Source organism: Amblyomma mixtum, chromosome 6 (genome assembly GCF_055824585.1).
Source record: "Amblyomma mixtum isolate Tamu chromosome 6, ASM5582458v1, whole genome shotgun sequence".
NCBI lineage: Eukaryota > Metazoa > Arthropoda > Arachnida > Ixodida > Ixodidae > Amblyomma > Amblyomma mixtum.
Genome location: NC_143017.1, coordinates 82512491 through 82533811, shown reverse-complemented (window position 1 = coordinate 82533811; position 21321 = coordinate 82512491). Strand labels below are relative to the sequence as shown.

Below are 21321 nucleotides of genomic sequence, written 5' to 3'. Positions count from 1 at the left end.
GATACCGTTTAAGATGCCAGTACTAATTTCGTTTGGGGACATCGTCTAAGCAGCGCAAGCAGCTTTCACGTAGCCGAAGAGGTTCTGGAGGTGTGTACTGAATATTTCAAATGTTGGAGGTGCGTGTTAGTGAGTGGAAGGCTACAATATTTTAATGAATAAATGTCCGTACAGCAGGTGCTGTCGCGTCCAGCAAAACTTTAAACATGAAATGCTATCAGAGCTCACTTCATGAAGCCATATAGGAGCGGCGCGGTGGGAAATACAAGCATTTAGGTGCCACTAGTGCTCGAGAAACCACGGTTACCTGCAAAGCTGGTTCAAGGCATAGTGCAGATACTGCTCATGTGTTGCAGGTTACGTTGAACGCGACTGCGCTTGGACGAGGTAGGTTTTAGTATACAAAATCCTTTTCACCGCTTTCCAAGAGCGCATCTACTCGTGCATCTCATAAGTCGACATGTCGCAGGATTTGCATTGCCTTTCTCACGCTTGGATTTATGCCAGCTCCGAGCACTGCTTTTGTGGACACCCTATAGACTTTTTCCCAGAAGGAGAGATATATATATAAAATGAAAGATAAAATAAGAGACGCACGATTGTTAGGAATAAAACCAGGTTTCGACAGCGCAGGGGAAGGCCCTATCTATACCGTTGCGTCAAAAGATGCCGAAGTGCTTCCCTGAAGTTCTGTATACAGCGAGATAGCATCTCTCGAAGGTTTTTACTGACCATTTTACGCACCCTGACGTTTTGTACAGGCTGTTGTCAAACTGTGTGTGGAGATGCAAATTCCGGGTACGAAAAGCGGAAAAAAAAAGATAAAGAGAGGAAGAAGAAAAACTTTAATGCCCCGAAGGCAACACAGCAGCGACCACGGAAGCGTCTCGCCATCCTGAGCGGTGAGGCAGCAAAATGCTTTTAACCGAATCGTCCCGCGGCGCGATAATGCTTTCTGCTCCGCCGCCGCTCCAGAGTCCCACTCATTTGCGTCGACCGTCCTCGGCTCGGCATAGATTACTATGATGAAGCACTCGTCGTCCGCGCTAGCTGGATTAGCATATGGGCTTTCTCACGTTGCATGCAGGACAAGCTTTACCTCTGTAAAGATGTCTGAGTGAGATCTCGCGGTAGCCGTGCAAACACACACACGCACACTGGGAACTACAGGCACGCTGGTATAGCAGTGGCTGTGTGTGTGTACGTGCGTATGTGGGTTTGTACGTATTTGCGTGCTGCGCGCAGACCTATAGCTTGGTTGCAACGCCGGAAAGGAGAACTGAAAACTTGGCGACGCGAACCAATTTAGACAGGACGGAAACAAAAGGCAACTCTCAGCGTTTGCGCTTGAAATGGTCGATGTTGGTGCTGAAATTTCTCACTTTTAATTAGTGCTGAAGATATGAGCAGGATACTGGCTTGGTGTCTGCAAACTTACCTTCCGCTCTTGGCAGCCACCGAGAAATATTTCGCCGGCAACCGAAACGGGAAGTGTTGCCACGAAAAGTCGCTAAAAGGTTACGCGTACGCATATGCTCATGGATCGAATTCGATATAATATTATTTCTTTTTTCCTGAGTGAAAAAATCTATCCCTTCGTGCACAACATCCAGCGTGCTTCAGCGCACCAGAAAGGCGTATGCGATCATAACCAATAAAAGGCTCCGTTTTTGTCAAATTGGGTAAGCATATGCTTGGCTTTCTTTTACGTACTGCTGACACCACATAATAATAATGCCACATTCCGAATATTTAATATGCTTTACAAACACCCTCTATACCGACAGTGTGGCTGTCAATAAACTAATGTTTATTGACCGCTACTGCTTCGCTCGGATACTACAAGTAAAGGCAAAATCCAACCTGTCGCACCATCATCATACTGCCACATCTTCCACTGCTATGTTTGTTCACTGCCTTCAGCCGCGCCCAAAGACTAATAAAGAAGGCTACATATATATAGCGCTAACAGTTAGCGCGAAGGCTGCCGGGTAAAGGCCGTCTGTCGTCGTCGCAGTCATATTAGGGTACGTGATCACGTGTCTAGCCCGTGCGCATAGCCGGTCCTTTCCCAATACAAACAGAGCGAAGGCTTCCGGGAAAGGCACATTTTTGTTCGTACTCACTTCACACCTGCACAGTCGAGCGCGAGTATGGAAAGCGGGATCATACAGGGATTCCTCACGAGCTGTATTTTTCTGCGCGCCATCATTAGTGAGTTTCGTTTTTGTATTAATGCGCGGTGCAAGTTGAATTAAAGAACCATCAATCATCGCAATTTCACCGCTTTCCTCTAAACGTCAGGGATTCTTCTGCTGCTCGTGCATACGTGTAGTGTATGCCGAACGAAGTAATTTGCACATTCTCGCGTAGCCAGATATCCAATGTCAAGCTTGTAGAGGAAAAAATTAAAAAAAAAAAAAACTTCCTCTTGAACGCGCGAGGCTACACTGGGAGTGGGAAAAGATTCACGAACGCAGACACTACACACACGACCAGCACCACGTAGAACCATTAATTCAGATTTATCACCACGTGGCGGTAGCGTGAACACATATGCGCAGACAGGTGCGCGGGGGCATCGCGAGAGTGGAAAACACATAGACTGCGATGGAGAGACGCGTACCTGTATGCGTGCGCATGTGCCTGCGTAAGAGGGACGGCCGGTCGAAGGCTTTCCCACACACTTCGCAAGGAAGAAGAGTGCGTTCTCGACCTTTCTTGACCATCATATGCCTGGGAGTCTCCATTGGCACGCTTGACGACTGCGGACACACACAGAAAGAAAAAAAACGACGCAATGATATATGAAGCTCTTCTGCACATAGATAGAGCGAATAAGCTAGCGCTCGGTGCTAAGGTAGACATCGCATCATGCAGTAGGTATCGAGAGACACCCAGAAAAAAAATGCTGCGACCCGTAGACCCTCGTGCTTTTTTTTCTCGTTGTTTCATTTTAACGCAATTCGTTGCACCAACATGCCTCGCGGAGACGCAGACGCACATGCCCAACATTCTCGTAAAAAAATTTTGAAAATTGGAAAATTGCACGATACTGTTATGGAAATATTGAAGGTAATAGCCCGTTCTTCTGACATGTATCAAAATCCTTCTTTTAGAGTGTTTCCATCCATCACGTCGAATGGTTAAGACTGGCACAAAAAAAAAAAAAAAACAAGAGGCAACGCCTTTGAAGATAGCAAAAACTTTAATAGAAAAAAAATGGCAAGACTGCCGCCGGGTGGTTTGCGGGTATATTGATTGCTATAGTGAAATCTTACATTATATAAAAAAAATTGCGTTGATAAACAGGTTCCCCGCTCAAAAATGTTTTTGTCATGAATTGTTGGGTATGTATCATGCAGCTCTTGACTGGTTTAATTGACAGCGACTAACATGAATTTTGCGCTCTTTAGAAAGAGCTAATTTAGCAGAAATTTGAAGTTAGGCCTAAAGCAATGCACGATAGCTTATAGCGTATATACGGAAGCTTGATGAGACTGATATGAATGAGACATTAATTGATTTTTATTGCTATGGAAGGAGGTTATATTATTCCATTCATGACACAGGCGCCCCCCAACATATCAAAGCGTGACTTGCCTCTTCCGTTGCCGTTCCTTCGCTGGATACCGACCTCCTCTCTTCGGGTTCGGAAGGCGGCGTCATGAGGACGCGGGGTAGTTGAGGGGTGATGGGTGATGAAGGGGACACGGGCGGTGCTAGTAAGGACTGCGACAGGTCCAGAGGCGTGTCTGCAAATAGAAGAAAGCGAGACGTACTCTGTTGTAGAAAAGTCGTGAAATAGTTCGAAACTAAATATTTGTACTGATAGTATACATTACTCTTGGAGCTGAAAATAAGATTTTTTGTTGCGAAAGCAACACTACGCTAGTCGCTGAGCCAATTCGCGGAGCTGACGGAACGGCATACTGTGCATGCGTGAGGAGCAGTGACGTCACACGGCGCACCCTTTACAAAAAAGTTTTAGACAGTCTATAGAGTGTCTATAGACTTCATTCTATAAAGTCTATAGACTGTCTATAGACAAATTCTAGAGAACAGACTATAGGCAATACAAATGCCATAGACAGTCTATAGACAATCTATAGATTTATGGCCACACGCTTTTAGTAGACTTCTGTCTATACACAGTCTATAGACTATGAATAGACAAAAAGCAATATCTGTAGCAAGTCAACAGAGTCGATAAGATGTCTATACACTGTCAATAGACCATTCTTATAAGGGACAGCTGGCGCGCCGCCGCCGTCGCTTCGCAGGTGACTCAGAGGTGCCGCCGCCGCGCTGGCCAGTTGCGCATGCGCAGTAGCGGCGCATAGCTAGCGTGTCGGGGCCGCCGCCGCTGCCGCGCGCTCTCCATCGCCCCTCTCTCTCTCCTCGTTGCTTGCGCAATCCTCCAGGTTTAACCAGAACTAAACCGCTGCCATTTTTTTTAATTTCTTTTTTAACTCCGATGATCGCTACGGTGAAAGCGACTTCATCCGCCGCGGTGTATCAGTGGATTTGGCACTCGGCTACTGATTCCGATGTCGCGGATGGGGCAGCCGCATTCTGATGCAGGAGAAATGGAAAAGCACCCGAGTGCTATGCGATGTCAGCGCAGGTTAAAGAACCCCACGCGGTCTAAATAAGTCCGGAGCCCTCCACTTTGGCGTCCCTCGTAACCCTTGTGTTGCTTCGGGACGTTAAACCCCACTCTTTAAAATTTACAAAGCTGCTGAAAGAAACTATTGCTACAAGATACTGAATTGTTCATCAGTGAGAATTATTGTGAAGCACTTCTGCTCTAAGAGGAAGCGTTTTGCATTTTTAAGGACTTTGCAGAAACGCACAAGACGGTTAACCAGTCAAATGTACGCCAGATTTGTGCTGGCTAACAAAGAAGTAACGAGCCAGAATGCATTCATTGGCGGCACCTCAAACAACAAGCGAGATCTGTTCCACGTAAACTTTACAGAAGGCAAAGTTTACAACCAGAACAGTGACCAGCCACTGCTCAACCTTTGTGTACTTCTGTGTTTACTACAAACCTGTATACAATTTGCAGGCTCTTTGTCGCCTTCATGGGCACAAGACCATTATGGTTGAAAGGGAGTAGAAGGAAATTTCTTTGGCCGTCAGCACACGGCGACAATCTTTGTCGAAGTCTCGGACCTTGAATTCGAGGAGCTTTGTCCTCACTTGACGCCGGGCGGAATGCGAGCGGTATTTCGCCTTGAGGCGGACAGGCCATCAATCCTGGCCATAGCTTCCTCCGCCGCCGCCTCTGGAAATTATGCCAATTTCAACAGCACTTCATCTCTTGCGACAATAACACAGTCTAGCACACAAAGAGGCCCCTCTCGTGCACAATTTACTTTCTTTTTTCCAGCGCCGCGGCGACCGTACCTGCGACTTCCTACGTGGCGAGCCTTACAATGGCACCGGGACGGCTGCTCCTCAAGCAAGGGTATATCTTTCCTTACATTATTTTTCGTTTCTTTTATTCTTTGAAGTATGCGGCGAAGTTCAATCTGTACAGGTATTAAATCATCTGTGCCTTTGTTCCGACTTCCAGCGCGAACGCGGTGCGAATGAGCACTATAGCCTCCGCACATTCGGTCGGTCAGCTCGAAGCCGTACAAGAAAGAAGCGGAGTCCAGCGTCTCCGTCGGAAGCCGGAGATAAGATCTGCAGACCTTGACTCAATGCCTCCTGGAAGAGAGAGCTGCAGTGCGCGAACTTCGTTGCTGCTGCCGCCGGCTTTGCGTAACGCTGCGCTTTCAAAAGCTCCGCCGGGCGCCTGCGACGTGGCGTTGACGTTTGCAAGGACTCGATGCATTCCAGACGTTGACACGTCTGCCCGGTGTAATCAACATGTCAGCTCGCCTTTCGGTATCGCCTGCCTCACGAAATGATGACCGGGTTTATAATTAACGGTATCGGGAGCACCAGCGAAAAATGCCCCCTCTTTTTTTTTTTTTTTTACCTTCGCCTTTTCCCTTTGGGCGTAAAAACGAACAAAGCGATGCGGCCCAAGACGTCACGTGGGCAAATGCGCATGCTGTCGAGTGGAAATGAGGGCTTGCTCTCTCTCGTCGCTGGCTTTATTTTATCGGACGGACGGCTGCTTAGCGGGTATGCCAGGCTGACGGTGACCGTTCGAAGGGTTTTTGTTGTTGCTTCTTTCGCATGATAAAGGCCTGGTAGAAAACGGTAGGTGTCTCATTACGAATGCCCCCGTTTTAAGTGGACCAAGAGGCCTTCATGCAAAGCTGGCGGTACGCCGCTTTTTCTTATGAATGATTAGAGGCTCTCGATGGCTGCCGGTTTGCTCGAACGTGTGCGCCTAATGACTTCTGTTCGTTTCAAGAGACCGGTACGGGGGTAACAACATTTCATCGTTGGCTACATTTTCTGCTCTGTGCACGCCCACTGCATACACGATGACTTGCGCGCGTGCCACTCAAGGTGGCGTCGTAACAAGTACAAGACAAAAAGCGCCCAGAAAATAAACGACGGAAAATAAGTTACTTCGGCTGAGTATGCGTTCAGCATGACAGCCAACACGTGAAAAAAAGTAAAAGGTGAGGGTTCACTTATAGCCCGGTCGTATGCGAGAGCTGAGCTGTTAGAAGCTAGAGAAAAGATTTCTGGCGTAAGAATTTCTTTATTATTATTTAGGAAACCGGTGGGGATGAAGGGAGGGGTGGGACGTTTCGGAGCGGGCTGTTTTCATACGTGAGGACCCCTTTTAGAAACAAGGGGAAAACGTGATTTAGTCACGTGTGACTAAAGCACCTTTTCTCCTCCCCTCGGGCATGCATGCCCTTTCTCTGAACCCTTGACCTCCCTCTTGCCATGACACTGCGAACAAGGCATCTTGCCTACGGTAGCGTTCTTTTATTCGCCCTAGCCATTTCATTTATGCAGTACAGAATATTTATTGTGTTGCTTTCAAACTCGTGGATGCTGTGATTGAAGCAGTATGTGAAAAACTGAAGCCGAAATCTGTCTCTCACTCTGGTGCCATTGGCTCGGTATGCAAAAAATTGCGCCATTGCAGCTCTCTTCGCGAACACGCGTCATACACAAATTGAGCGCCCGCGAAGTGAATGTGTATGGTGTATGCTTGCTCTGTGGTACCTGTTCCATCACGTGCAACCTCCGAAGCTTCCTGAGCCGTGACGAAAGCTGTCGAGCTTAATCTTACAATCTCCCCTTTCAAGCGCGTGACCAGGCCTCTCCGCAGCAAGCACGCGCGTTGAGCAACCCCTGGCGACTACGACAGTGACGCTTGTAACATTATCCTCAGATGAGCAAACAAAGCTGAGTCCCGGAGGAGGATTTCACACGCGTCATGACGGGTGCTTCGCTACATATTTGTCCGTTTTTTCTTTCCAGAAGAAGTCAGAAACATTGCATACTTAAAGCAGCATTGTTCGGAGTGCCATTTGATCGCTCACGTGTTTGTCAGGCCTCGGGATTCTTTTCTTAACGCGAGGAATTGCCTTCGCCTGCGAACGATACAATTTCAGATTCGCTGCTTCTAGAGGCACGTGCATGCGACGTCCTGATGCTTTGTCACTCCGGCGATCATTAATGCCCCGGTCAGACAGACATATCTGGCGTGACTTTAGGCTGAGACATTTCGCCTGATACATAAGCTCTTTTTAACCTGATCGAAGCGTTGGCAGGTTCATTTTTCGTGGCGTGAAACAACTTGGCGAAAGTGTCATCCCGCACTAGTTTCGATGACAGTCGGTGAAATGATAACAATATATAGCTGAAAATTTTTAGCTGCGTTCGCAAATTTTTTAAGAACATGATGTTTTCATAACAAAATGGCTCTTAGAACGGCTTTCTGAGAATAAAGCCATTTTTCACTCCTTAAAGGTGCACTGAAGAGAAATCTGAACTCGTCTTTTTGCCGCGGGAACTCGATCTACACGTTCCCAGCATTCTTAGAAACTTCGATTTATTGCCCTGTGTGGCCGATTTCCCTAATTAAATCGGATTAACGTCCGTATCCCACCTTTTTTTTTTAATTCCCCGCATACGGTAGGAGGAGTCTACCAATGCATGGAGTGCCTTGCTTTCGCTTTTATTTTATTTCTTTTAGGTTTCCGTGAATAAACAGATCTAGTTAGAGACTACATAGCGGCAAATTAGGCCCACGGAAATAAAATACGCGTGAACTATTTGCTTTAGCCGATGACTACGTATCACTCCGCCAATGGCAGAGCGGCAAGCCGCCACGGGACTGGGTGAAAGGTTGGTCGACTCCTCCGACCATTTGCTGGGAATTCAAAAAAAGAAAGGTGTCAGCTTGACGTTAATTCGATTTAAATGAATGAAATCGGCCGCACAGGGCAATTGTTCGAAGGTTCCAAGAACGCTCGGAACGTGTAGATCGAGTTGCAGCGGTAAAAATATGAGTTCAGATTCCTCTTCAGTGCACCTTTAAGTATATAACATTATTAAACAATGCAAGTTGAGGGACACGTGAACCTTCTACCGTGTGGACAACTAATAAGGCTGAATGCCGTTGCTCGCAAGTAATGAATGCAAGAAACGCGGGGAAAGTGGAGTTTCACCTTTTTAACCAACCAGAATCCTCGATTTAGCATGTGCCTCCTTCTTTGTATCCCCAAAGCGCCGATATTGAGTTTGAGTGAAGTGTGTTGACGATGGCCGTTTGAAGGTTGTTGAGGCTGAATAATATAATTTCGTTAATCACAATTAGAGGCGAATACGTCGTGCAGCAAACGCCACTAATGGCGCCCCTTTGCCTATTGACAGATTGTAAATAAAGTAACCCGAAGGCGTACTCATTCAATGCACCTTTCGTCTCGCTTGTCTCATAGACTATATTGCCACCTGGTATCCCCACGTTCCGCTTATAGACAAGGAAGTTTAACGTATATAGGAACAGTAAGGAATTTGAATACTGTGCCTCGACCCTTTGTTGTGTGACAATATATATGCTGGACCCATTGCCTCGTACACTGTATTGCCTGTGTAAGCTTACCTTATGTTCCCTGCACAGATATAGTGCGTCTTCCAGAAGCTACAGCCGCAGCGTTAGCTCAGTGGCTATGGTGCTCGGCTGCTGTCCTGAAAAACGCTGGTTCGATCCAAGCCGCGGCGGTCGCATTTCGATGGAGCGAAATGCTAGAGGCCCGTGTACTGTTCGGTGTTACTGTATGTTAAAGAACCCTAGGAGATCGCAATTATCCGGAGTCCTCCGCTATGGCGTCCCTCACAGCCCGAATCACTTTCGGGTGTTAAATTCTATAAAGCCATAAACTAGAAGATCCTTTATTACCTCATTTATACACTGCATCGAGCCCGGATTCAAATGTTATCTTTAGAAGAGAAACGAATTTTCGAGTTGCAGCTAATTTCTATTCTATTAGCGAATAGCATTCGGTTCTCTGTGAGAAATACACACATTCTGAGACACTTCCCGAACAACAGAACGGGAATCGCGCTCTGTCTGCAGAAATGAAGCCCATGGTGGTCATCATCATGGGAAGGCGTGTCGGGGCGATGTGCTCGAACAACTCCAAAGAGTAGCGTTTAGTTCATGGCGCCAAGAAAGTTTGTCGATTCATTGACTGACTGGTTCTCAATTTTCGCACATCAAATGAATGATCGTATTTCTGAGACGCAAGAAAGAAAAAAAGGGGAGAAATAATACTGAGGGAACGCTTTTGAGAACAAGGGGACGATAGGGGTAAGGCAAGTTTAGATATTGTGGTGTTTTTAAAGCAGGAGGTGCTATGAATGTAGCGCTAAGGAGTCGCGCTTGGACTTGGACGTTTACAGAGAGAAGCTTTAAACTGAAGCCGCGTTTTCACATAATCTCACAGGCTGAAACAAGCTCACATAACAGTTATTTTGGTGCACAGATGTGCACTGACAGCAGACAAATTGATTCAGTACTAGCACTCCAGCTTTTGGCGTTTAAGCGTTCCGGCAACGCATAAACTCAAGTAATAGGTAGCGGCTCAAAATTTCTTAAGCAACGACTCACTGCAACGTTATCTGTTTAACGCTTGTTTCAGAGACAATATAACTGGTTTTCTTAAGTTATAGCCTCCCTAACGTGCTTTTGCCGGGTTAGGAGAGCATGAGAAAAGCCATACATTGTGTATGTGGTTACACCGTTTATTACTTTTCTGCTGAATTTCGGCTAATCGAGGTCAACAAATAAAAACGAAAACAAACCCGTCTCAGAACATCCGACAACTGAGCACTGCCCTCTTCCTATACGTCCGCGTGCATCTAGCGGTGCCTTCCATCATTCACATTTCTTGTATCCTGGGAACCTCTTGAAGCACAAGTCAAGCGGAAGCAAGGCGGACAGAACAGAAGGGAACACCACTAAGCTAACGTTCTAATTGTTTCGTAAAAAGAGGACACCCGCCCTTCTTTCATTTCTTACTCGGGCAGTGTAAACGAGAAGCCAATTTGCCCCCTAGTTTCAGCGCTTATCACTGTCTCTCCCAGTGCGGCCTCTTCGGGCTGTCTAGGCAACAACAACAAAGATATAGAAAGAAACGCGAGTTTACTCGAGCGGCGGTTAATTTTTACGCCTCCTCTCCGACACCGTACACACACACACACACGTCGACGGGTCGAAACGCAGGCTAAGAAAAGTCCCTAACCGCGCAGCCGCCCAAGTGAGTGTGTGTGTGCGCTCGTCTTCAGGTGCGTTGACTGTTAATACAATGAGCGGCAAAATAATTACGAACGGTCATCATTCAAACCGGACCACTGACGGTCTCGACAGCTCCGGTCCGGGCAGCACGCAAGCCAGAGATCCCTCAGGACTTCCGCGATGGCTATTGCAGGATGCCGTATCGACAAGACGCCGCGGAAGCCGATTGGGTGAACCACTTTTGAAAAGCTGTTTCAGCGGCGCCAGCAGCAGTGCGCGGGGCCGACTGATAGAAAGGCGGCTCGAGGCGCAGCAAACTAAGCAAGAAAAAGATCAATCACTCCACCGCGCGCGCGTGTATGAGGTCAAAAGAGGGACCGCCGACCACCGCGGCTACTCTATACAGGCCTAACAATGGGAGCACAGCGTCGTCGCCGTCCGTGCGAGCGCTTTCTCTTTTTGGTTGCCCGCGTCGCCCGGGTGCCAAGCGCCTTTTGGCTTCGTGGAACCGCCGCTGATCCACGGTGGGTGGAGTCGAGCGCGCGCGGAGACGAGTGGTGTGTGACGTCCTTTACTTCCGTTATCCACCCCCCCCCTCCCCTCCACCTTTTCCTTCCCCTGTTGCTTGTCTCCACCTCTTGCTCGTCCCGTGTGGAACAACGCAAGCACCCTTGCGGTGCTGCTGCTATAAGAGGAGCGAGACGAGGACCATCAGTGTGTAAGCGTTATTGCTGCGTTTTGATGAGTCGACGTATACTGTTTCTGTGTGCTTTCTGCGCGACAAAGTTAGATGGAGCTGAGATTTAATGAATTCGTGCGTCCGATTAAGCGGAATACCGTGAGCTAGGTTTACAGGGACCATCAGCTTCGGTTCGGTACTTCGTACCATGAGTCAATGCCATCCGTCCGTGGCTGCGTATGCTCGTGACAGCGTCAGTTCATCTCACCGGTGTTTGTCCTTGTATACGTTTTCCGTCGAATTTTCAAGATAGTCATGGACAAGCCAGTCAAAAACAGAGTTTCAGTTGGGTGTAGAAAGCAACTCCCTGTAACCGTAGAAGGCAGAGTCCGAGTGGAAAACTGTCTTTTATTTTATTGCCAAAATTTATTGAAGACATCATATTTACTACCCTTCGGAATATAGCGAGAATAAGAACTGTTCTAAACCATTAGCTTGACCGGCAGTGTTCTTAAGGTGAGCATCACTTACTATCATCGATTTCTTAAATCAATTACCAGGAACGCCCCCCACATCTCGAACGGCACAAACACCGGGAAGGCCGTTTACCCTCCCCCTGCCCGGACATCTGCACATTTGCCATCATTTTTCATTCATGCAGCAAGAGACTGGGATGACCTGCCAAACGCCGTAGTGCATGAACTCGACTCATCATCCTTCGGGTCATGCATCGAAAGAATCGCCTGCTGAGCGTTCCACCGCTTCATATTATACCCCTCCAATGGGGCCCTTGAGGTACTTAAATTAATTAAAACAAATAAATCACCAAATAATGACGGGAAGAAAAATTTGTTTCCCGCTCCTCAGCCCAGTAAAAGTGCAGCTGTCGGAATCTCCAAGCATTCCGAATAAATTCAAAGCATGGAAAGAAGTTCGTAAGAAGACCCCATTCTAAAAAAACCGCTCTTGGGTAGCTTTCTGCTTTTGGGATTGTGATGTAAACTATCAAAGAGCAAAGAGCTCCTCTGATATTTTGATAGTTCAATAAAAGTCCTTTCACGCCTGTGTAGAATCAATGACCCTTGAAACAATTTACAGATGATTACCGTAGTCGGTAAAGCGAAATTTGAGCGCAGCTTTTCACACGCCACCTGCTACTGCTGACAGGTGGCGTGGTACGCCGCTAGCCACCCTCCGGGATCTTCCTGTGGCAGCCAACTTCCGGTTGTATATTCCCCCGCTCTTGGCGTGGCAGGTGGCGTTTCGTTCAACTACTATGCAGGTATAGCGTCTTACGCCAACTACGCCGACTACACCGACACCAACGACGTCTACGACGCGGAATCCATGAATGGACACCTAAGAGTGGCGACCTAAAAAGCACATACAGCACATGAGATATCCTGTCAGCCCAAAACGGTCCTCCCTTAGGCCTTGAACAGACAAGCAAGCGGCCGCTCACCTTCGAGGATCATGCCCATGGCGCTGCGGTACTGCGCCAGGGAGAGGTCCCTGGCCACGACCAGCGTGAGTGGTGTCCGCTCGACGTCCTCGTCGGAGTCCTCGTAGAAGACCACCAGCTCCGTGTTGGAGGCCACCGTGCGGATGGTCTCGTACACGGGCTCGCCCTTCACCAGCGAGCCCAGAAGGTTCACCTCGGCGCTGAACTGCGGCGAGTGGCGGACGAAGCGCACCCAGTTGCAGTGGCGAACCTGCTTGGACTTCTCCAGCTGGATCTCGTCGTAGCAGCCGAACCGGTGCCGGATCTGCGGAACACACAAACAGGGAAGGAGAGAGAAATCAGGATTACGCGAAACGCATTCCGCGATGCCGACATTTTCAGAAACCACATTCGTGTGCACCAAGGTAATGGTTTGTCGCTCTTGTATGTTCATACATGTGGTTGCAGTTAAGCAATAAAAGACTTAAATGCAGTCCAAGATGCCGGTATATATATCAAGCGTGGAAAGCGCTCAGCAAACTAAACTCTTAATATATCAGCAATAAGCAAATACTATTGAGGTGAGGGCGTTGTAACTGTTTTAAGCTGTTTTAAAAACCCAGAGGTAGTATATAGCATACATCACAGAATAGAATAGCGTATTGCTCCTTTAGACAGCAATCGCTACCTGGCGGAAAACTAATACAAGCTAATATTAACAATACCGTTCCCATTCAGGTGTTTGCTACACTTTGAGACACCGTTTCCTCACGAGTCCGGGTAGTTCGGCGGTTTTTGGTGGTTAATAGATTTTCGCGCAGGTCGCATTGCCAACGAGGGTATATGGCATATGAGGTGAGCCAAAGCTTTATTCCTTCCTTGACCTGTTAGAAAGCAGACATGAGGAACCTTGCGATGGTCAACGAAGGCGCAGTGTACAGAATAGCTCGTTATCTTCCATGTGAAGAGAAAAACACGATATAGGAAAATCATTTCACATTAACGGTCAATCGCAGGACTTCGGCCCCGGGCCTTCCATGGATTTCACTGCGTTTCACAGGACGTACACAACTTTAGCAAGGTGGCCTTTAGTTTCGTAACTCTAAGCGTGAGGACTATACGTGTTCACGTAACGCGGCATATATCTCCACGTCTTTGTCTGCCACATATATCCATACACTTGCGGCACTGTGTTTGCATGGGATCGAAACAATTGTCGAGTCCATTGTTTCCATGCTTCTTCCAAGGCCACCGCCGCCACACGACCAATTCGGAATGCAAGCTGTAACGGCTCTATTGCTGGCATATGACCGCGTGCAATCCGAGCCATTAGACCACTGACGGGGTGTCCACTTTCTCTGCCGACCATATCGGGTTGCCGGGGCCGCACCATTTCCCACAGAACAATGGCAGTAGCATTTTTCTTCGCTCGCCCTTGCCTCCCTCTATATCAGTGGGCTTTCCCTTTCGCACAGCCTAAGAAGCGAGCGGGCAACGCTCCGGCCCTGTCCACACCTAACCAGCAAACTACCTGTGCTACTGACAGCTCGGCTGGCAGTACAGGCAAGATAACGACCACCGGTAGTATACCATGCACACGTGGTCTGGAAACTCCGATAGCCTTGCGAAGACCCACGACGGCGGGCCAGACGCCTAGCTCGCGGTACATGCACTGGCCCGCTCAGATAGACGCATGATTCACGCCTTCTCGCATCGGAGGCGTCCATTGTAATATCGGGCCGTCTCGAGCGAGCTACCGTGCGCGCGCCTAAGAAGATATCGCTCACGAACTGCACGCGGCGTGGCTTTTGCAGCGCCTCGGCGTCGCCGTCTTGCTTCGTGCCGAGGCTGTCTCGCACCCTCTCTCTCACCCTTTCTGCAGCGCTTTGTTCGCACGTTGGCCCAGCGGTCGCACAGGAACCCACTGAAGCTCCGTCGCGAACGAACGGCAGATCCGACCGAAAAGCGCCGCAAACAGAACAGAAGGGACCGAGACGACCCGTCGGACCGTATTAAGCGCAACGGCGTCTGTATGTGTATATATATATATATATATATATATATATATATATATATATACCACGGTCCCGACGCGTCCGTGTACAGCAGAATCGCGCGCCCGAGGTCGTGCAGAATAAAATTCGGCTACCGAAAGGTAAAAAACAACGCGGCTCAGGCATACGCGGCTTTTCTGCGAAGCGAAAGAACTAGAAAATGTAGAGCTCGGAAGAGAGGGGTGGGGTTGGAGGGGATGCGAGAGTCGTGAGGGATCGGTCTGCGCCGATCATATGCCATATTGGGCCGCCGCTATCCGCTTTGGGATCGACTTTATGCCACTAAGAGTGCGGTCACGCACGCCACACGGAAGGCCTTCTTCTTTGGCGTCGTGCCCCCGCGTTGCATGCGGCAGCCATCGAAGCGGCGGCGTGCGATGCTTGCTGCACGTTCCCTGACAATGTGGAACGCCAGCGGGAGTTTATAGCATCGCCATCTCGACGCGGTGATGCCTGTACGAATGACTGTTACGATGTGTTCGCGAAAACCGAATTGCTGGAGTTTGTTCTTTCTTGGCGTGTTTTCCTTTATTTTTTTGCCGTGCGTGTGCGAGTAGAGTCGGATACCGGCACGAATTGAACCTGATGCAGCGTGGGAATCACGGCACCCCGCCGTGATCTGGCGAATAAAAGTAATAATGGATTTCGCGTTTTTGAGGCACGTGCGTTGTCCCATTGGACGACGCTGGCGCCGTGAGTTTACTGCTGGGATAAAGAAGATCGGTGGACAGTTTGGGTTGTATCCTTTTCTGATGACAACTTAGTATTTTCCTAAAGCAGTTCATGAGATTTGTTGAAGTCACGTGATCGTAATAACAGGTATACTGGCAAGGACGAAGATTTATCTACAAAAGTGGGCCTCATGGATGTTCCTTACCTTAACTGAAAATTTCCTTAGTTAGGCCCAAAAATCCCAATTTCAGGCCCTTTTTCCCCGCATCAGCATTAAAATCAGATGTTTCGAAAAATTGAAAAAAATTCGGTTTTCAACTTTTCCTGGAACTCCGTCAGAATTACATTTTCGCCAAGTATTATCCATCAGATGCCCTGAAGAAGAGAAAATTCCCCAAATTCAGCATCACTGTCAACTTGCTAAGACAAGAAAAGTGAGTTTTGTTCCAAGACTGTCATTGAGTGTGTCGTGCGATTTTGAGATTTACAGCACTTACGAGCTAACAACTGTCCGTGCTGTGCTTTTATCCACCATGCGCCACCGGCAGTGAACATTATGCGCTGAATGTTTCTCGCACGTTACCATAGTGACCGCGATAACCATATCACTCAAAACTATGAGAAGCAAGAAAAGTGCAAGAAAAATGACAGACCAGCAAAAAAAAAAAAAGAACAAGACCGAACAAACGCTGTGCACATCTTCAAGAGTAGGATTCGTCTTCAGTAGGAACTGGTACAAACTAGTCGAATAATCTACATCAATAGCGATACTGTTAGTAAACATTTATATTCGATACGTACAGTAATTAGGCATCGATAACAAAACACATGTGATGCAGATTTCGGAGCATGGTAGTTGCTTTGTTCGGCACATTTTACAAATTTCTCTTTACCATAAAGAAGCGTGTTAAGTAGTGTTACGTACAGAGTGTAAATGCACGGCATACAATGTACCTGTTTTACAATGTACTTTGCTAGAGCTTCACTTGTCAGTGTGCAAGACAACCGCGACTGTTTCACAATGTATCCCGCATAGGTGTCAGCCGCTGCTTGCAACCCTACAAGTCAAGCGACTTTACAATAAAAACATTTTCGCAACACCAAGAACTGGTGGCAAAGGCAGGTGTTGATTTCGGCGCGAAATACGAGCGCGTGCTAATGAAGAAATATCCAATTTTCGACGTGTAATTGCACGGAGTATCGATACTGACAGATTGACTGACAACCCGACGACCTCCGTCCTTGAACGCTCGGTTTCGAACCACCACAAAAAGAAAGCATTATGAAGCTAGTGTGTTAATTGGGATTCACACTCTGTGGCACCGGCCGGCGATATCTCTGACGCCGCTGCGGCGCCGCACCCCCGTCACCAAGTGACGCCACGGCGCCGCTCCCAGTACAGCTTCATTATCCTGCACTGCGCAGCTTGGTGACAAGCGGTCAGAGAAGTTTCAAGGACTCGCGGGTCCTTTAATATAAAAGCGTCTCTCTCGAGTACCTGACAGATCATTCGGTAGGCTTTCTTTTCCAACGATAAATGCGAAGCTATGCGCTGTATATATCACTATTTCATGGAGCCGGCGAGAGGCAATACACACTCACACGCGCAAGCGCATAAGCGCGCACAGACACAAAACACTGAAAATAGTAGCCACTGTCAGTGTTGGTAAAATAATTCCACAAATTTAAATAGGATGAAGAGACAACGCACTCAAATAGGCGTTCCAGAGCTGGAAAATATTGTGGACTATATTTTAACCATTTCCAAGTCCGTTTTTGCTTAATTTTTACTTTTTGCTACACGAATGTGAGAAGAACCGCGTCCTGTGTGTCACTCAACCAAACTAACAAAGTAGGAGGGAACTTTTTTGGCTATATTTTCCTATTTTTTCTCGCTCTCTCTCTCTATTAAAGCGCCAGAAGGAGGCTGCTAAGCAATTAAAGGTGCTGGTAAAGGAAACCTCAATGCCCTGCATACAATATAGCGGGCCGGGATTGTTGATCTCTTTTACATGGCAATGAAGCACTATCAATGGCGCATAAGGGCGTCAAAGGTGTCACGCTTACAAGCACTGGCCATTCTGGAGAGTCTAGGACGCCGCCCTTTTCGTCCATGTCGAGAGGAAAAACAAGGAGGGGGGGGGGGGGGGGGGGGTCACGCACAGAAAGAAAGAAACCCGTCCAAGAAAGAAAGAAAGAAAGAAAGAAAGAAAGAAAGAAAGAAAGAAAGAAAGAAGGCCGGAGAGAGACGCGAGACCGGGCGCCGCACGTCACCCGATGATTTACATCCTGCGAAAGGAAAACCATGGCTCCCCCGACCTGCGCATCACAGTGATCGGATAAGCGCGAAGCCGGCCGCTTCGAACAAAACAGGCCTGGTTCCGAACATGATATGTATACCGAACGAGAGCTGCTGCTCCACACTCCTCCCGGCGACGATGCGACGCACGCAACTACGCAGATGCATCGAGAGCTCGGTCCCGAGTAGTCCGCGGAAAAAAAGACCTCGCCTCTCCATGGACAAGATTCTGGAAAAGAAACCGCATACACGGCCTCGAAAGCAAAGCCGCAGTAAGCCCCGTATAACTTTGGCGAGCAAGACAAGACATCCGGTCAGCATATAAGCGGACTATATTTGAGATATATACGAACTGAAAAGGCACTGTGACGCGTCCTCGCGCTTTCTGTATGTATACAGCGTCGGTGGCACCTGCACTATGGGACTCACCTTCGCCGTATATAGGCTGGCACTGCGAACTGCTCAAATGAAAAGAGAAAAAAGAAAGGAGGCAAAAGAAGAGAGCCATTATCGGCGAGAGCCGGCGGCAAGCCGCCACGCGGCCTTGCTCGCCCGCTTTCCATAAATCATAGCCGTCGTCGCCGACGCTGCTTTCCGCGCGGACAGTCGGTCTGGCGCAAGCGAGGCACGATGACCCGGGTTTTAGGGTCTCCGGGTGCCACCGACAAGGGGGCCCCTTTCTATGCCCGTTCTTCCTCCTCCTCCTCATTCTCTGCATCGCACGCTTGAACGCCGAGCGAGTTTGGTAGGCGCACACACACTGCTCCTCGAAAAACGGTGCAGCATCGTTTAAGATATGAGGCGCGCTTCGGAAGGTAGAGTGCCCAGTCTGAACAGAGATTTATTGCGTATTCGTCCCCCCAAAACACTCAAAGCAGAAAGGAGTAAATAGGGAGTAAGCTGTCGTCTAGGCTCTTACTGTGCGCTTGAGGACAGCTCACTCTTTATTTTTAGTCCCATACAGGAATATCTGTGTTTAGAGTGAAATCTGGGACACCACGTACTCTTGGTTAACTCGGGAATAGGTTTATGAAATTCGTCGTACACGACGAGCGTTTCTTGGTACATTCGTGCCATCCTTGTTGGCTGCCATGGCGGAGCGGACGTTCCGGTAACTCAAAGAGAGTCAGTTAGGCAGAAATGCTTGGCGACTTTCACCCGTCCTATGTAGGCAACACATATAGGTTTGTTCGCATGTACCGTCCTTGCCAAAAAGTAACCAAGCAACGGGGTTTGTTTCTCAGCAGTGCAGCCGAGCACTTATACGGCATCCCATAAGCTCTCAATTTGCGTAAGGCAAGGAGAACCCTTGTCCACACCTTTCAAGACCTTTTGGTGTTTAGGGGTGTCATAAGGGCTCCACTACACGAGTGAGAACCAAACCCTGTTGCTAGATTATTTTTGGCAAAGAAAGACGCTACGTAACAGGAAGAGGCACACTTGCACTACTGGTATACACCGTAGCGCTGCTGGTACACGCTAGCACTCTCCTACACGTTAGCATTTCTGGCATATGCTAGCAGCTCTGGCACACGATAGCACCCCTGACCGGTCGGCGCCCCGCAGTTGCACCTTTTCCTCGAAGGTGCACGCCTCCAGTGAGTCAAGCAAAGGGCATGTCACTTTCGGGCCAAGGCGCGCGCACCGCCGCGAGAGCTTTATGGTTCCGGCTTGCACGGCCATAAGCCTCCCGGTGGATTGGCTTCGGAAGAGCGGGCCAAGCGTGCGCCCGGGTTTAGGCAGCGATTAGCGATAAGGGGGCCCCATGCGCACCACGGCTACGACGGGGCAAACAGTAGGCGCGCTGTAAAAGAGGCGAATAGCGCACTCCTATACCCCTCCTCCTCTCCACCCTCGGCTGCGGCCGCGCGTGTCCTGTTTTTGAGCGGAGGTTGTCACCAGTCGATTGCCCCCCAACTCCCGTGCTGATAAGATGGGGGACCTCGCGGATTGAGAGAAGAGCGAGACGGAGGAGGGTCGCCAAAATGAGTGTATAGCGTGGACGAGGTTATGATGCGAGATATACCGGGAAGTCGCGAGTGCTTGCCTCGAAATTGGAATGCGCTGCAGAGAAACTCTCACGAAGTGATGAAACCTGCGAGAAGGGCCAAGAATTTCTGGCCACTGCCCTATGGCGGAAGGGTGCACCCATTCTGAAAAGTTGTCAGGCCATATGCGTGAAACCGCGCCTTGCCTTTTCGAAGTGTCTGAAGCTTTTCCATTTCGAAGAATGCAAGGAATACGGCTCCCAAATACAGCTTTACGACGAGCTAAGCAAGGGACTCGGATATTTTGGCTCACTCTGACTTTCATAAAGGAGAAGATTCGGAGGCACTGAAAGCACACGCCAACCATAACCTCTTTAAGTGTATCGATTGAGTAGTTCCTTTAAGGTTGACGTTAGATCTTTTAAGCATGCATGACATTCTTCGCGGTACTTGCTTCTCGTATACATATAGCGGTGGCCGGTCAGCACGTTGATTCTGCTTTCCTATCGACTGTCTACAGAGCACGTGACAACCACGCACTTTTGAAGGCGACTCCTTCATGATGTCTTGCTTCTCTCTCCATTTCGGAAAAGTTGGGAAGAGAGGTTCGGATCGGTTTCTCCACGATAACTGCGCCACCAGCGTTCTCGCTGCGATGGTTTTCGTATAGTTTTGTTTTCATTGGCCGTAAATTTTACTGCTTGGACAGTTCAGGAAAATTTAAAGTATAATTGGTCCTTGCAGAAGCATCGATAAAACAGCATGGAAGAGATGATCAGCAGGAAATTTTACACGAACACCGCTGCAGGAATGCAGTCGGCCCTGTTCGTGCACATCAAGTTCCCTGCGGGGAGTGCAGTGAGCGTACGAATGCGGTCAGACCATCAGCTGGTCCGAGACTCTTGGCCATTAAAATTAATACCAGGGACAAGAATGTTGCCATGCAACGTCTCCTACAATAATGCAGATTAAGCGCGCAGATAAATGACGTCGTTATCTCGCGAATTGACCGACCTAAGTTTTGTGTATTCAGCAGACATGGCGCTTGTGTAAACGCCTGTTTTCGCTCCAATTTCAGCTGGTACAGCAGCCAATAAAAAACGGAAGAAGAAAAGAAGGAAAAAGAATAAAAGGACCCGAAGAACCCAGGGCCATACCAGTGAACTCGTTAATTGGCTCTCGGAGTAATTGAGCCGACGTGAGCACAAAGTGGGTCAATTTAACGACAAGCCGCGAGCTGATTAGACTCTGCGGGGAGGCAGCGACGATGCTCACAGTGTATATACGACGCCATTCGGCGCCGCCGTGTGTATGAGCTTCTAGCATGCACGCACCCCGTATGTGTGCGCTCTCCCTGACGCTGTGGGGCCCGAGCGGCTCGGCCCAGTTCCGCGAACTATTCGACAGCTCGCCTCCTGTGGCACGACGTTTGCTCGCGCCACTCCCAGTTTCGCGGAAACTCCCTAAAACCACCGAGGAATGCAAGCGCGCGCAGCGCACGCATCCGCACGCATGCGCA

The 21321-nt window shown here is 48.7% G+C and overlaps 1 protein-coding gene across 2 annotated transcripts in view; it reads right to left on the bottom strand.

The window, feature by feature from the left end:
- Nucleotides 1-21321, bottom strand: part of LOC149339567 (uncharacterized) — a 121302-nt gene that overhangs the window by 54637 nt on the left and 45344 nt on the right. For both annotated transcript variants that reach the window (XM_089548284.1, XM_089548283.1), the window contains exons 2-4: nucleotides 12811-13114; nucleotides 3604-3755; nucleotides 2627-2765 (exon numbers count right to left, since the gene is read on the bottom strand). In XM_089548284.1, the coding sequence (XP_089404410.1) occupies nucleotides 2627-2765; nucleotides 3604-3755; nucleotides 12811-13114 (595 nt within the window). The remainder of the gene's footprint in view (nucleotides 1-2626; nucleotides 2766-3603; nucleotides 3756-12810; nucleotides 13115-21321) is intronic.